General features: G+C 38.9%; 3 protein-coding genes and 1 long non-coding RNA gene across 4 annotated transcripts; 1 reads left to right on the top strand and 3 right to left on the bottom strand.

Moving 5' to 3' along the window:
* Nucleotides 1-5,740: 5,740 nt before the first annotated feature.
* On the bottom strand, nucleotides 5,741-7,981 carry LOC110859007. Its single transcript, XR_002548806.2, has 4 exons — nucleotides 7,508-7,981; nucleotides 6,542-7,427; nucleotides 6,348-6,419; nucleotides 5,741-6,257 (listed from the first exon to the last, which is right to left on the bottom strand). It is a non-coding gene; the product is annotated as an uncharacterized LOC110859007 (long non-coding RNA).
* A 469-nt stretch (nucleotides 7,982-8,450) lies between these two features.
* Nucleotides 8,451-11,567, top strand: LOC118438622. Its single transcript, XM_035859156.1, has 3 exons — nucleotides 8,451-8,561; nucleotides 8,638-8,694; nucleotides 9,245-11,567. The coding sequence occupies exon 3, from the start codon at nucleotides 9,962-9,964 to the stop codon at nucleotides 10,934-10,936; it is 975 nt and encodes a 324-aa protein (XP_035715049.1). The 5' UTR covers nucleotides 8,451-8,561; nucleotides 8,638-8,694; nucleotides 9,245-9,961; the 3' UTR covers nucleotides 10,937-11,567.
* Nucleotides 11,568-11,611: 44 nt separating this feature from the next.
* Nucleotides 11,612-12,787, bottom strand: LOC110858968 (gastrula zinc finger protein XlCGF8.2DB). Its single transcript, XM_022107849.1, has 4 exons — nucleotides 12,582-12,787; nucleotides 12,245-12,457; nucleotides 12,086-12,176; nucleotides 11,612-12,025 (listed from the first exon to the last, which is right to left on the bottom strand). The coding sequence occupies exons 1-4, from the start codon at nucleotides 12,785-12,787 to the stop codon at nucleotides 11,612-11,614; spliced, it is 924 nt and encodes a 307-aa protein (XP_021963541.1).
* Nucleotides 12,788-14,839: 2,052 nt separating this feature from the next.
* On the bottom strand, nucleotides 14,840-15,935 carry LOC118438592. Its single transcript, XM_035859082.1, has 2 exons — nucleotides 15,629-15,935; nucleotides 14,840-15,268 (listed from the first exon to the last, which is right to left on the bottom strand). The coding sequence occupies exons 1-2, from the start codon at nucleotides 15,664-15,666 to the stop codon at nucleotides 14,893-14,895; spliced, it is 414 nt and encodes a 137-aa protein (XP_035714975.1). The 5' UTR covers nucleotides 15,667-15,935; the 3' UTR covers nucleotides 14,840-14,892.
* Nucleotides 15,936-16,268: the final 333 nt, after the last annotated feature.

The raw sequence follows: 16,268 nt of genomic DNA, 5'->3' as shown, positions 1-16,268 counted from the left end.
TGGAAGGACATCATTCCAGTAATGGTGACGATGTCGTGCGATCGTTCGAGCGGAGAATTCAGCTGCCTAAAAATTGTATCGTTGATCACCTGACATCTGACATTGGTTGCGATGGATATTTGATTATCAATGTCCCGATCGAGGAGAAAGCAGCAGAGGGGGTGGAGCAGGAGGGAAAATTTTATAAAGTGACGCATGCGCTGGGATCATTTTTTCATTTGCCGAATTGGGCCCAGTCATTCCAATTGGGGGAGGAGACTAGTGGGGTGGCAGTGAGCAAGGACAAGTTCACGGTAGGTGATTTCAGAAATTGTTTTGCAAAAAGTGTCATGTCCGAGATTCGAACTCGTGTCTCACATTATGTTTGAGTTTCATGGACAAAGTGAGAATTTAGGGTTCGAATCCTGGTCGGGGCATTATTTTTGCAAAGAAAATCTTAAACATTAAATTAAATTAAAAAATATAAATCAAAATTTAATTTTGGCATTGTAAAATTTTTTGCTCGATATTTAGGTCACCCTAGAAATAGGAAACTACCAACCCCACCAAATCTGCGTGAAAACAGTGGACGACGTGGTGATCATAGAAGGCTGCGTGGAGGACGAAGGGCTCGCCGGGAATGTGGGTGGTTCCCGCAGCGGGAGTTTGGTGAAGGCCAGTTTCGTCCGAAAGTATGCCCTCCCACTGAACGCGGATCGGGACAGGGTGCAGTGTGAATTTAGGCAGAGGCAGGACGGGACGCATTCCTCGTTGAAGGTGATTATTCCCCGTATTCCGACCAGAGAGAGCGAGGCCGTGAAGGAGCATAACATTAAAGTCGTTTAACTAGGTGGTAATTCAGACAGGAGACGAATTTATGAATTGTTTTCGGCATAATTTTATGGTATAATCACCCTGCTGTAATAAATTTGAACACCGAGACAATAAAGTGTGTCGATATGTAAGAACCTTAATTTATTTGCGTTTCGTCAATAATTGGCAATCGCGGGGGGTGTTGTGGGGGGCATATAGATGGACGTGTATAAATTTGTGGATGGATTTCTAATTATTTTTCACGTGTGGCTAGACTTGCGCGGCAATTGTCTGGATATGTTGTATTTGATGACAGAAAGCTCTTGATAGTTTTGCACTGGAAAATAATTATGTGCAAATATTAGGGTAGGATGCTTAGCACTGGGATGGATTTAGAGGAAGGAAATTGATTTTGCAAATTTTTTTTTCTCCAGGAGTGTTAGAAAATGAGTTTCCTAATAGAATAGTGTCAGTCTGGGGAAAAATGTGCGTAATTGTTGGATTGTTTTTCTTATATTTTTGAAATATAGAGAGATACCTTGATCTAAGAATTTTCCGTGGTATGCAAGGAACATGAGGAGGTGCAAATCGATTTTTGTTTAAAGGTGTCATTAACTATTTTTGTAAAATGTATTGCACAGGTTTGAAAAATTGGTTACCTATTTTTTGAAATTAAACGACGATATATAATGTTTTTATACTCGGTGTTGATTGTTTCGATGTATATCCGACAAAGTGGGTGTTTTCTAGGAGTTAAGATTCCTGAAGAGTGTACCCTTCACGTCATCGCGATGGGAAACGTCCATCTCGATGAATACTTAGTAAATCCTGTGATTATTGAAGGCGGGAAATATTCGAGGGTTAATTTTAAGAGGGTAGACGTCACTGGGAGGGTCAATTGCGGTGTGGTAATTTTGTTTCTGCGAGGAAATCTAGGAGTTGGGGATGCGGTAAATTTTATTTCCAGGGCGGAATTTGGGGAGAAAGGGGTTACATTTGTTGTACTGGACGCTTTGAGGTATGGGAAGTTTGTCGACCTATGGAGAAAAGATGGTGGGGGAGGTATTATTCTGGTAATTGGGGATATCGCTGGGGGGGAAAAGGTATTAAATTTAAGAAGTGGCGGGATTTATTTTTTTTTTAATTTCTGACTGAATATGTTTTTTTTGACAAGATAAAAAATTTGAGAATATTTGGATCCTCATTTTCGGAAGGGGAATCGTTTGAAAGATGGGATTCAATAGATTTTACTAAGTTTCGAACCTGTCCTCGAAATCGGTGGAGATTTGGAAATTCTACTTTTGCCAATATCTCGCCACGTTTGGGGGCGAGTAGATTGTCAGCCTTTCAGCGGAAGGATGTCGATACGAAGTCATGGTGGCGGCGGGGCAAGATGAGTCCGATTGACAAGATGACCCTGGGGTGGGTTGCGAATCGGTACAATTTTCAAATTCCGAAGGGAAAGGAGAAACCCCGCGTCACGTTTTGTATGAGGGATTGCGAATTGCCGAGAAACAGCGGGAAATTTGTGAACGTTATTCTCGCCCAGGTCAACAGAGTGTCGTTGATTTACTGTATTCACGTGAACCGTGTAACTCTGGAGGAGGTGGATTGGTTTTTCCCCCTGAAAACGTTCGGGTCGCAGGTTTGGGCCGCGATTTGTCTGGTCGTGGGGGGAATTGCGATTTCGCATAGGAATTTAGGAGCGGGATTGTATGTGATTTTGAGTTTTTTGGGGCAGCATGGGAAGGTAAATTATTTTTGTAAATTATGATAGCGGGAAAATTTAAATTTTGAAAAATTACAGACCTGGTCGTCCACCTCGTTTTGCTTTTTCGCTCTGCCGATCGTGATTTTGCAAACGTGGTACTTGTGTTGTTTCACGTCCCACACGATTCTCCCCCTCCGCCCGAGAAGTATTCAAACCATCCGCGAATTATTTGGGGAGGGGTATCGCGTCGTTAATCCGGACTGGGCCTTAGTTCTGAGCAATGTCACGCTAGCCTCGCATCTTGGCAGTGGTGACGTGGCGAGTTTACCGCAGTTGAGTAAAAACGAGTCGACAGACTGCAAAGGGATAGGAATCGGGTGTCTCGCAGAATTAGCGGGATTAGCGTGCCGATTGGTATACACGGATTTTGCGGATGCGTACATTGCAGATATTATCAAGGTCAGGGGAGGTCAAGATGATTAAAATTGGGAATTGTTCAAGTTGACAAAAATTTTGAGACTATTCACAGACAATTTTAAAATTCGCGGGAAGTTTGAATTTAAAATATTTTTGGTCAGGTCGGCGGGCCTGGAATTACTTGTAACGCCGTGGAAGAAACATGGACCACGGTCAGGAACATTTTCACAGTGGAGGGTCCGGTATCGAGCGCGATTTACCGGGATATTTTGAACATTGAGGCCGTCGGGATAACTGGGCGGTGGGATGACAATTATCGGGAAGCGGTGTTACTCAAGGCGAAAAGAATGCTGGTGGTGAGACTGGCGATCAGGCAGGGATGGCACAGGATATCGCTGAGTAGTCAGATCCTCGTGGTCTTTACGGTGTTTGGGGGTGCATTAGGGGTGGGGGTTTTGCTCTTTTTGGTGGAAATTGTAGTACGACCCAAGTCCAGGGAGGGGAGAATAGAAGAGGAACGGTTTAAGGGGATCTTTTAATTATTTATATAATTAAGACAGGTCATCAATTGATTAATTTTGACGAAATTAATTATAATGTAACATCTTATGCAGTGATAAATTATGGGGGAATATTTGGCATGAAATATGAACTGTATGGGATTTACTGTCGCAGTTATAAAATGAAATTTAGTTTCAGTAAATCTTGGATTTAAATTTGTGGCTAGAATTTGCATGTATTTAATTTTATAAACTTTTTTAATGGCTTGTCATAAATTCGACGTGAGTATGCCAAGGGTATGAAATCTGAGGAAATGTTTTTAATTTCTAGCGACTCGTTTTGAAGGGAAGGTTGTCTGGGTGACGGGAGCATCGTCAGGAATTGGGGAAGGTGAGCAATTTTTTTTTGTTTTGTAAAATATTTGAATTCTTTGGCCAAGAATTTTTTGTCTATAATTTTTTTTCTTACTCTTCACTCTTCTTATCATCCATGAATTTAGTGATAGAAAAAACTTTTCATTTAAGAATAATGCAAGACAGAGATTTATAATTTTGCCAAATTTTGTAAGTGTAAAATTATAAAGTTGATTTTTTTTGTCCAGGTATTGCCAAGGAGTTGGTGAAGGTGAAAAATGTGAAGATAATTTTGTCCGCGAGGAGGAACGAGGAATTGGAGAGAGTGAAGAGGGAGTGTCTGGGTAATTATGCTAAATATTTTGGCAAATTATGTACACCTAATTTTTTGTATGGTATGTCATCATAATTTTTGCGCAGCGTTGAATAAGTCCACGAAACAGGATGCCATTCTCGTCTTGCCGTTCGACATGGTGGATTACGACAGTCATGCCAAGGCGCTGGAAAAAGTTGTGAAAACTTTTGGAAAGGTGGGCAAATTAAATAATTGGGGAAGATTTGCGAAAATTTAGGTGGCGCTAACTTTTCTGAAATTGCTTTATATCAAATGTTTTTTTATAATTGGTAAGCATATTTAGGAATTTTGTAAATTATGGTGTGCAAAAGTTGGCAAATTGGGTATAATTTGCAAAATAGTTGATGAACTTAACCTTCAGGGTTTAAAACATAAATTATAATTCGGCCATAATTGGAATTTGGAAAAAATAAGTTTCCTAAAAAATGTTCTCGTTTCAGCTCGATATCCTGATTTCAAACGCGGCCGCCATGGGTCAATACGGGCTCTGGGAGGAGGCGCCAATTTCCACGGATAAAGCCCTCTTCGATTTGAACGTGTTCTCCCTCGTAAATTTGAACCGGATTGTGCTCAACTATTTCAAAAATGAGCGGGGTCGTCAAGGTCATTTGGCGGTGGTGTCAAGTTTGGCGGGCAAGATGGGAATTCCGTATCTTACGCCGTATACGCCTACGAAATTCGCGCTGCATGTAAGCAAAAATATTTATTTTTGCTGTCGCCAGGTTCGAATCCTGCGGGATCAATAAATTTTTGCAAAGATTAAGATCCACAATCATCTCGCCATTTTTGTGACTCAATGGATAGTGTATCGTAAATTATTTACAAATTAAGATTCTATTTCCAGGGGTACTTTGACAGCTTGAGGCACGAGTTGAGGAAAATGGAACGAATTCACGTCACCATGCTCTGCCCGGGGCCAGTTGAGACGAATATCTTCAACGATTCTCTGACCGGGACGGGCGCGGTGAGGATTATTTGAAAAATAATTTATTTATTTAAAGCCCGGGTAAATCTTCCGTTAAACGATGAAAGAATTTAAACATTAAAAATTTAAATTTCAGAGATTTAAGGATTCAATGATGACCAAAAGGCCAGCAAACATTATGACGGCGGCGCGATGTGGGGAAATTTGCTTGGCTTCGATTGCAAATAAGTTGGAAGAATCGTGGATGGCGCCACTACCGAATTTGCCATTCATGTATTTGGGAGCGTATCAGCCGTTCTTGTTTTCAAAGTGAGTGCAAGCGCGGTAAAAAATGTGACAACGGGGGAAATTTGAGACGCAACAGTGAGTTTAAAGCGTACAATATGGCGGCGTCTACAGGGCATGATTTAGACTCGTTGTGATAAATTTCTGACAATGAAAGCGGTGGAATTAGTCATTCTTACACTTCCGTGTCTAATAATTCTAAAAAATACTTTGATATTATCTGTTGGCGTTCTAAATTATTTTTCCTTTTATAGATTATCCGCCTTCATGATGAAATTTATGCTGGTGGACGAAAAATAAGTGGAGGAGAATGTCATATTTTAAATTTATGGGAACAAATTTACGTATGTCCTAAAAAATTATATTTTTAGTGAAAATAAATAATTCTTGGTGGAAAAGAATTACTGGAGGTAATTTTGTTTTATTTTCATGAAAAATGGAAAAACATTATGAGGTGGAATAAGTATTGGAGTATTTGTTCATATTTAGAAATATAAAAATTTTTAGTAAATTATTGAATAATGAGACGACTTGTTTTGGACAGAGTTCAATGACCTCCCATCAAATTTTCCTCCCATCAATTTTTCAAGAATTCCCTAATATCGTTCTGGTTGAGGTACACCGCCACCATTCCTGCCGCATGGAGGATGACAATTGTCCAGAAGACGATCTGGTAAGAAAGTTTCCTAGTTTTGTGGTGGACGCAGACTTGAGCGGAGAGACTTCCGAACCATCCCCCCATGAGTTCCAGGAAGTGAAGTTTGCACTCGGAAGTCCTCCATTGACGAGTCTCGGCAGCGTTTTTGTCGGCAATAATTGCGGAAAAGCTCCAAATTCCAAAAATGAGGAAGAAACAGGCGTAGATGATAAGCAGAATGAGAATTGGGTCCATTTCTTGGGAGTATTTTGCAGGTAGCCCTTAAAGGAGGTGATTAATTGCAATTATTACTAATTAATTAATTAATTAAAAATATAGCCTGATATTTATTACGAGGGAGAATTACGTACTGCTCGGAAGAATTGTCAACACTGCTGGTTTCGGACGGATAAATATTTTACGGCTTGGAAAATAACAGGATCCTAAAAATTGCAGTTATTATTCATTATTTGTGATGAGGAATTGTCTTATTATTGAATTAACTTATAAATTTTTAACGTTAAATAATTTAACTTAAATTAGAGTTTCTTAATTATTTACTCACCTCGAGTGTGACGAGTGGTGGTGATTTGTCAGCTGGGAATTAACATTGCAAGACTGTGTAATAATAATGAAAAGTGCGTCGTACAAGTTAAACTTGTTTACTGTACATACATATTTATTAGTAGATAGAGACCGGTTACCATGGTGATGGCGAATGGTGGTCCAGTACTTGGGTGAGTTGATATAACTACTTATTATTTACGGGGTGTGTTGCTGGTGTTAAAAATCTTTGCACACAATTAGCGAAAGTTATGATGTGTTAAAAAATTTGTATGAATTTTGAATTGTGGTTTACTTTTATGAAGATTTATTTGTCTGCGTGCATATTTCAAAAACATGCATTAAATGCATAAAATTACAGAATGGGATTAATTGATTTTCATAATGATAAAAGTTTAACGTGGGATAATTTTGGGAATGCACAAGAATATGGACTGTCTTTATTGGGAATGAAGATTATTTTTTTTTAGATAAGTAAGCTTCTACAAGATGGCGATTTCTCCTAAACTCCAGAACATACGTTGATTTTGTTTATAAGTTTTTAAACAATTCCCGGATATGTTCCTGGTTGACGTACACCGTCACAATTCCAACCACATGAAGGACGACAATTGCCCAGAAAACGATCTGATAAGAAATTTTCTTGATTTTGTGACGGAAAGAAAGTTGAGCTGAGAGACTCCCGAACCATCCCCCATGAGTTCCAGGAGGTGAAGTTTGTACTCAGAAGTCCTCCATTGACGAGTCTCGGCAGCATTTTTGTCAGCAGCAATAGCGAACATGCTCCAAACTCCGAAAAAGATGAAGAAAAATGCGTAAATATAAAGGAGAATGAGAATGGGGTCCATATTTTGCGAGTCTTTTCCAGATATACTTTTAAAGATAAGCTAAATGATGAACAGATATTAGGAAAATGTAAATAAAAATAGTTTCATACTTATTTTTATATATTAAGAAAATTACTTACTTCTTAGCAGCTGAAACTTGTCACGGCAACACAGCTAAATACGCGTGGACGACACCTTTCTAAAATGTTTCTAGTAAAAGAACCTGAAAATATGGTCGTAATTTAATACTTCTAGTAAAAAATACGTTATGTATTTTCAGCACTTTAGACCGCCGGAGTTTCGATCTCACTTTTGATGCTTCACTGCTCGTGCCCAATGTCATCGAAAAGGCTTTTTATGCACGTATTTAATATATTTCAATTATGTTATCAGCAAATATTTGCCATGGTTTTTTAAAGATTGCCTCACCCGGCATCCCAACAGTCCTGGTGTTACGTAGATAAATATATTTATGTAAGTATGTGAAAGATAAGCGGCCCTTGTTGACACAGATGATGCTAAGTTTTCGCATTGGGTGGTGACGTGGCCAGGTTTCAGAGCTTATTGTATTTTACATACTTGAAATATATGAGTCGGACATAGTATGTAATTGTAATTGTGATAAGGAATTAATTTCAGTTATGCATAACTACTACGGCTTCCAATTTGACTGGATGAGTTACCTGTTAGATGAGATCACAGATATGGATTACATAGACTGTCGTCGTGTTTTGTTGATGAGTAATATGTAATTGTAGTTTCATCCAAATCATGTGACCAATATCAATATCCCAACCTTATTTACTAACTACATATGTAGAAAGGATTGGGTAGAGGTCTACATATATATTTACAAAGTACGAAGCTATTATATGACGGCCGAAGGGATATCTTTCATTTATATAATTGAGTTTATCAATGTGAGGGTAGATTCTATGCTTAGGCCTTGTGTGTGATATGCAGATGCAGGTAATACCTACTAGGTATATTGCCAACGTCCGAGTAAATCAAGTAAATTTGAATGATAAGATAACCCAGGGATAACTTGGTTGACCATGTCGATGCATTGGTTCACTCGTTAAACAAGTGCAACCATTTCAAGTCATCAAAAACAGCCAGGTTAAAATATACAAGGAATTGATTTATTACAAAGTTTGCAAAATACTCTATCCAAGGACAGCATTGTTGGAAAAGGTGAAACTACTTGTTGATTACATAATTGTATGAAAGAGTCTATTTTAGAAAATTAAGAATTTATAAAATCTTACAGTAGTGGTTCTGGACGACAAATTTGCAATCCAGAAGACTTAAGGAATCAAGTCGGTCGGTAAGGAAGCAATTTTACACCTTATTTGCAAGAAATACGTTGCCCATCGGCTAGTGAGGTTACCGTGATTAGATTGTTGAATATATTAGTTGAGGATAGGTTTATAATTTACTTATTACTTATTTACAATTTTTAATGAAAGAATTATAAAATGGAGGAGAATTTTGGTAAAATCCGGGGGGCGGGGCAATGAAGGTAGCACGGGTAGGGCGATCTCTACAATGCATGGCTGTTCATACATTCAGGAATGCAATGCGGATAACAGAATTGATAAGATAACATAATCAAGGTAAAATTCGTCCAATGTTAAAGAGGAAACATTTTTAATGGTATAGGTAGTTAAATTGAAGCCATCAATTTGATGTGAGGGTTAAAGTGGTGATGCCTAAATACGGCGTAGTTGAGTGAAATTGATAATAATGTAGATTTGCAAGCTTGAATGTAGATTTGAGTAAACCTATATATACCGAATCTTTATTTATATTATTTAATAATCCCGTCCATACTAATATATTATAATACATTTATTAACTTAATTTTTTAATTACAGCAAACCTTCTCTTAGTAAGACATGGAACCCAAGGCTAAGAAAGTCAGGCTTACCTCGACCCTCAATACTGTAGCAAGATATTTTGAATGCGTATCCTGTCTTGGTCGTGGTTCATTTGGAATTGTCATGGAAGCACGGGCTAAACTGGCCAGGTCTGCTTGTGCAATTAAGTTTATCTTCCCAGATAAAGAGGACGACGAAGAACTGAAGAAAATACTTCGAGAATGTGAGATCACGGAAAATTTAAAACCTCACGAAAATGTTGTAAGAATAATTAAAGTATCAAGCGCTGAATATTCCATGACAACTTTGAATCGTGTCATGCCAGATAATATATTGCCATCGGAAGAAGGCTACTTAGGCTTGAAAGAAAGATGCAGAAATAGGTTGAAAATAAGTGGTAAAATATTAGGGATTTCAATCCAGATGGGGCTGTGTGGTGAGGATTTAAGGAAATGGCTGAATAAGGAAATACTGGCTCCCTCGATTAACCTCTTATTCGTTCAAATCCTAGTTATAAAGGACATGGTTGCAGGTTTAGCGCATTTACATAAAAACCATATCTTGCATCGAGATTTTAAACCAGAAAATGTCATGTTCGCCAAGAGTGATTTCACACTCCCTGTTAAGATAGGAGATTTCGGTTTATGTAGAAATTTGCGTTCGGAAGAAAGTCAAAATAGTACTCTGACCAGTAGGATGGGGACACTGGACTAGATGGCTCCAGAGTCGTTTGGAAAAGATTACAGTTTTCCAGCTGATCTGTACTCATTAGGGTTGGTAATTTGGGAAGTTTGTCAACTCCTTAAGTCCAATGAAAAGAAGCGCCTATTTGACCGCCTAATAAATGATAAAGAAGAACACCTGGTTGTAGATCATCCAGAGATTCAAGGTGTCAGGCAGCTCATCATTGACTTAACAAAAAGAAAGGCAGATGATAGAATTCAAAGCATTGACGAGGTCAGTGGTATAGTTGAAGCATGGACTTTTAAAATAAATTTAGTTGCTCGAAATGGTGAAGAATTGCGGGAATGTTTAAAGAATCCGGTTCCTGGGTTAGAAATAACCCTTATCGAGTGTATGTATTCGGGAAAGTTTGAGATGAAGAGAGAAAATGTCACAATAATTGGTAAAGGAGAACAAACCATCATCAGAGGTGAATTTAATATTAGTGGAACTGGTTATAAAATTTCAAACCTCAAATTCCGGCAGGGCGAAGTATATAAAACAGGATTGCGTTACTTGAAAGTATATGGCAATAAAAATAAATTTCATGACATTTCTCTGTCTGGTGGATCATATGGAATTGTAGTAACTGGCGACCATAATCAATTCGAAGACATAAATATTTCTCACATGAACGATGGCATGAGAATTTCTGGTTCTTACAATGAAATTGATCGCGTAATACTTGAGACAATTTCAAGTAGATGTATAAGCTTTGAATTTTACTCACATCATAACACGATCTCCAATGTGACAGGAAACAACGTAGGATCAGGGATTCGTTCTAGTGGCCAGGATAACACATTTAAAAATTTTTCATTTACAAAGGGTAATGGATATCGAGGTGACGGAATTTTATTATCTCCTAACGCGCAGTCACAGGCCGCGGAACGTGTGAAGGCATTTGGGGGCTTGAACATTGTGGGATATCGGGGGGAGGGGCTTGTTAACATGGAAGGGATATGAGGTTTCAAAATTTCGATGGGGGCATTATCCCCACGCCCCCACGGTTCCGCGGCCCCTGCGCGCAGTACAACCGTTTAGAAAATTTCACTTGTGTCGGATTTAAAAAACTAGGTGCAGGTCTAGATATATCCGCGAACAACTGCACTGCATTATTTGGTAAGTGCGACTCGATAAAGGTCCTCTCCAATTACGCCGAATTGGAAGATGTGGATGGTGGTGAAATAATTGAAATTGGTGATGAATGCAGAGAAGTTAAGTTGACCAGGTGTAAAGCGAAATTGCTAAAGGCGAATTCTAAGGTACGTCTTGTAGAATCAGAATTTGGTAGAATAGAGAATGACTTCGTGTCTGATGAAAATTCTAAATAGAATACTAGGTCACCATACATATTATGATTGTGTAATTTACTGAGTCAGGAATACATCATAGTTAATAATTAAGCCAAATGCGAAATAAAATACAAACATGTAAAACTTAAACGGTACACCATGGGAAGAAATTAAAGGGTGTAGAAATTGATTATAAAACTTGATTATTAAAATATTGAAACAATTTAAAAAAATTATTTCAGATAATTAAAGTTTTTGCTTTATTGATAATTTAATAAAGTAACCTAAACTTCGTTTCTTTATTTTTATGCGAACCTTTTGACAACATCCATACATCGTCTATTTTTCAATGCGTTTTAGCCAGAATCTCAATCCTCCTAGATCTTGGCAGTTTGAACCCGCCTACCCGCTGGATTATAATTTTATGCGCCTTTTTCAAATGTGAGGTAAGCAACGAATTTTTAGCAAAGCCTTTCCCACAACCGGCCTGCTCACAGAGGAAGGGCCTCTCACCCGTGTGAACTTGCCGGATGTGGCCCTGTAGGAAGGAATTGGTCGTGTAGCCCTTATCGCAGTGGGGGCAGGGGGAACGGATCGGGGCGACGTAGCCGGGCGTGTGGATCCGGTCGATGTGACGGGTCAACTCCTTCCTCTGCTTGAAGGCGTAGGTGCAGTGGGGGCACGGGAAGGGGCGCTCGTTAGTGTGGGTCCTGGCGTGATCTTGCATGGATCGTTTGTTGCTAAAACTGGCCGGACAAATCTGCAAGGGGGCGGAAAATTTTGAGGTTCTGTAGACATTAATCGAGATTCTGTAACTTACGTCACATTTGTGCGGCTTAGGATGAGTCGTATCCCCTGCGTGTGACATCATGTGAGACTTTAAGCCTGGTAGAGTCACCAGGCGTGCGCCACTATTTTTAGGGAAAAAATTAAGGGATGGTTTACCGGTAGGGGGGTTACGAACTTAAAATTTAATTACCACTCCTCGCAAATGAAGGGATCAGCGCCGTGTTGCCTGATCTGGTGGGAGGTCAAACTCTTGGTGTCGACAAACTTCTCGCCGCACTGGTCACAGACAGGCCGCTTGGATTCGTCGTGACGTTTGAGGTGTTTGTTGAGGTGGGCGACGAGGCGGAACTGCTTTCCGCAGATGTGGCAAGTTTGTGAGGGATCGTGGGTGGGGGCGATGCTTCTGAAGGGGAAGATTGAGGGCAAAATTGGTAAGAAAAAATATTTATAAAAAATTGTAGGGCAAAAAATGTACAAAATTATTACGAGCTTGCAAAATATTGGCGTGCAAAAAAGTGTACAAATACCGTGTCGCCGTAATTTTAAGCCATGTTGACGTTGACGTTGACGGAGTGGAGGTGGGAGGCTCGTTGGCGACGTCACTTAAGGGGTCCGTCATCTCGAGAACTTCGGGGGAGTAGACGGTACAATAGTCGAAGGAGATTTCGTCCAGCTCAACTTTGACCTCGGGGAGGTCTGTTTCCTCGACAAGTTGGACTTCTTCGTGCTCCATCTTCACATCTGTAGAATTTCGTATTACTAACAGGATGGAATTATTTGAGGAAAATAATTAAGTTAAGTGACACAAATGTTGGAGAAAGTAAATAATTTACGATTTTGTAAGATGGAAAAATCTGTTGACTTACCTGCGTTTAATCCGAGATTAATTTACTACCAAATAAATTAACTTACTCACTTTAAAATTCTCTTAATTATTAGTTAATTACTAACATGAGGAATTAAATATTTAATTGAAAGTGAAAGTAGAGTGTAATGTTTTGCGAACCAGGTGGGATTGAATTCGTGCCAAAACCGGGATCAGTGAGATTCAGGCTGCTCAAGTGAACAACGAGAAATGCATGAGGAACGCTATGCAGAAATAAGTATTTTTCAGGAAATTTATGAATTTTTAGGAAATGTGAAATTACGCATTTCCAGAAAATAATTAACCCACGCTATGAACTTGTTAAATGCCAGTATTATGTAATTTAAGACTTCATAATTCTTAAAGAAATAGGGAATGAATTTGTTTCATATTACGCAAAATTAGTAAGGTTAAAATTTTATGTCTGGTTAATTGCACCCATGTTTTATTACTGGCGGTGATTGCCAATTATTTTTGTGGTTTGTGGTATAGCAACTTAAGTGTGGAAGCGAGTTGAGCTAGGGAACGAGAAATTGGTTGACCTCGCACGCTGAAAAAGAGCATTTTTTCCTACTTTGAGGTCAAATTGCGAAACTCTAAGTGAATTTTATCGAAAATAAAATCTGGTCGATAACATCTTAACTTTCTAAATGGCATCCCTAGATTGCTATAGCCTATTAAATGCTGTCATTTTAAAGAATTCATAAATTTTTCCATATTTTTTATTAATAGTTTCACTCCCTCAATTACATAAACAAGTTCCGAAACTCATAAGAAAAAACATGGAAACCCTTGGTAAAATTTACGTTAAAATTTGTAATTGCAAGTAAGATGTTTACACACTTGAAAATTTAAACAAATTTGCAGAGTTAAATGAGTAAAATATTTACAAATACATAGTGAACAATTCCTTCATAATTTCAATCGTATCTGGCACAGAACGTCCCTTAGAAAGCCTTATAAACGAAAATAAACGCGGCCAAAATTATTTTGTATAACCAAACTAGTCCGAATACCACCCGCCCAAAGTACTCATACCCCTTAGAGAAACCGAACGATTTCTTAATGCTATCAAACCGTTTTGCATATTGCGGACCAAAGTTTTCCTTTCCAACCACCAAGAGGGTATTGAGTAAGAAAAACGTGGATAATTTTCTAGAAATTGGGTTTTTCAAGACATCAAACATCACGTGGTCCTTGGCGGCACTAATTATTTTTTCTGTAAAGGTCAAGGCCTTGTAAGTGTTGGTGGCTTGAATTTGGAGAATGTCCTTAAGTGTCCAGTACATCAGAATGTTTGGCGAGATGGAAGTAATTCCTTGAAGACCCTGGATTTTTTAGGAACAAATTGGGACAGAAAATGTCACAAATTAAGTATTATTCTTCTATTTTTTAAAGATTAACTTTATTTGAAACCTGAAACGTAACATCTGCCACGAAAATGGCATCCTTCTCGGCATGGAATAGACTCGGGATAGCGTACCGTTCAAATATCCCGCGGTAAACTTCCCGCGCTGATTTCAAATTGGGGCGAAGTGCGATGTTGTACTTATCTTCGATGCCTACCAAATATCCGAGGATTGCCCAGAGATGGTTGAAAGCGGAAAGGTCGTCCTCATTTGGGCAGGAAATTCCGAGCCGTTCAGGAAAAAGGATGGGAAAGCCGATAAAGGCGAATTGGATGAGGGCTAGGATTTGCTGGTTGAATGGGACGGCGTTACAAATTTTCTCGTTAGATGGCGCAATACCGCGCTGGCTTGGCGGGATGTTTGAATCGTTAAGATCCCTCTTAGCGGCGGCCCACGCGGCGGTGGGGATATAGTCGAAAAATTCATTAGCGTCGGATAGGATTTCTCCGCGGGAGATTTTTTTTGAAGCGGCGCAGGCAAGAGCGGAATGCAGGGCGCGGACTCTGTTTAAACTGTAAGTATCGATACGATTAGTAAAAAGAGTCGAGTTTTTTTTTAAAAATATTATGAAATTTGGGCAAACCTTTTATAAATATCGGTAATATTTCCATCTGATCCAGACTCCCAGAAGGGATCGGTATACCACGTGATTATCTCGGTAATGGTTGAGGTGTACCGCTTAGTGGCGCTTGCCGGGGTGGAAAAGTTTCCAGAAAGGAGCAAGATGTCGATGCCATCGGTATAAGGACTACTTGCGAGACCGAACATGTGTGAGATGGAAATTGAGGGGAGGTTATTTCTAGCGAATTGTTGACCTCTTCGCGCTAAGTTGAAATCTAGCCAAGCGGGAGGTTTGCGATCTGGGTCGATCTTAGCGGGAGGGATGGTACGGGCGCCTTTCAAATCTAGGAAGAATTCTTCTATGTTTAATTCCGAAGGACTGAAATTAAAATAATGTATTAGGAAATTTTTTTAAATGTTTAGATATTTGTGAGTTCTGGAAATATTGACAGAATACAGACCAGTTTAACAAATAGTACACTAAAATATCTAGTGATACAGCCGTTACCGATATGACTACCGAAATGGTAAAAATTTACCACAGCAACAGTGGTAGATTTTGGTGGTGGTGACGTTATTATAACAGCGATGGTAGCGCATGCCAAAATCTACCTTGTGGTAGATTTCTACCATTTCGGTAGAGTCATATCTAGTTACCGCAGATAACAAGCCATATTAAAAAAATTGTGAGTAAACTGACTACCGTAAGTTAGATGGATAATGCATCAAAAAATCTTACCAAACGGAATTTGTTTTCTTAGCGAAGACTTCTCCCATTTTTATTTTTTTCGACGTTGAAGCGGTCTGACACTAATTATAATGGAGAACAACCTTTATATATCACAAAGAAGGTGCTCAGAGTAGAAAACCAAATCTACGTGATTCGTTAAGGTTGCCGTGGAACCCATTCAAAAGTGAAGCGATGAGAAACATCTTCATTAAAAACATCTCTATAAATTTTTTAGTAATAATTTAAGTCATTAAACTCGTATTATCATAATCACATGGCATATCACTTAAGATAAGAAGCAGCTATATTTTTTTACTTACACAATGGGAAATCTTTTGAACCGGTGGATACCAAATATGATACGAATCGGCATGAATGTATCAACTTATATATTTACCGGATCGGTCTATCTGTCTGTCTGTCCCAGACGCATCCCTTCAATGTATTAATCACTCCAACATATTAAATCAACCAGAAGTCACTAACGTGATTTGTTGTGTGAACTATGAAATTTCGGAAACGTGAGGTGGGTGTGTCACATTAAATTTTGATTTACGAATAGTTAAAGGGATATGCGCTATTTTTCCGCTAAAATATATTTTTAATTATATCCGAAGCAAATGATGGGATTGCACTTGGTCCCACGGGC

The sequence above is a fragment of the Folsomia candida genome, unplaced genomic scaffold (assembly GCF_002217175.1).
Source record: "Folsomia candida strain VU population unplaced genomic scaffold, ASM221717v1 Fcan01_Sc023, whole genome shotgun sequence".
NCBI lineage: Eukaryota > Metazoa > Arthropoda > Collembola > Entomobryomorpha > Isotomidae > Folsomia > Folsomia candida.
Note: the sequence above shows the minus strand (reverse complement) of the source record. Positions and strands in the feature narration are given on the sequence as shown.

What these genes read in the sequence shown, in the direction of transcription:
- LOC118438622 (XM_035859156.1), top strand. Translation starts at nt 9,962, where the DNA reads ATGGCTCCAGAGTCGTTTGGAAAAGATTACAGTTTTCCAGCTGATCTG.
- LOC110858968 (XM_022107849.1), bottom strand. Translation starts at nt 12,787, where the DNA reads ATGGAGCACGAAGAAGTCCAACTTGTCGAGGAAACAGACCTCCCCGAG. An exon ending in CTTAAAATTACGGCGACACG is followed by an intron (nt 12,458 to 12,581) that starts GTATTTGTACAC and finishes CTTCCCCTTCAG; the next exon opens with AAGCATCGCCCCCACCCACG. An exon ending in CTAAGCCGCACAAATGTGAC is followed by an intron (nt 12,026 to 12,085) that starts GTAAGTTACAGA and finishes GCCCCCTTGCAG; the next exon opens with ATTTGTCCGGCCAGTTTTAG.
- LOC118438592 (XM_035859082.1), bottom strand. Translation starts at nt 15,666, where the DNA reads ATGGGAGAAGTCTTCGCTAAGAAAACAAATTCCGTTTG. An exon ending in AAGAAAACAAATTCCGTTTG is followed by an intron (nt 15,269 to 15,628) that starts GTAAGATTTTTT and finishes TTTTAATTTCAG; the next exon opens with TCCTTCGGAATTAAACATAG.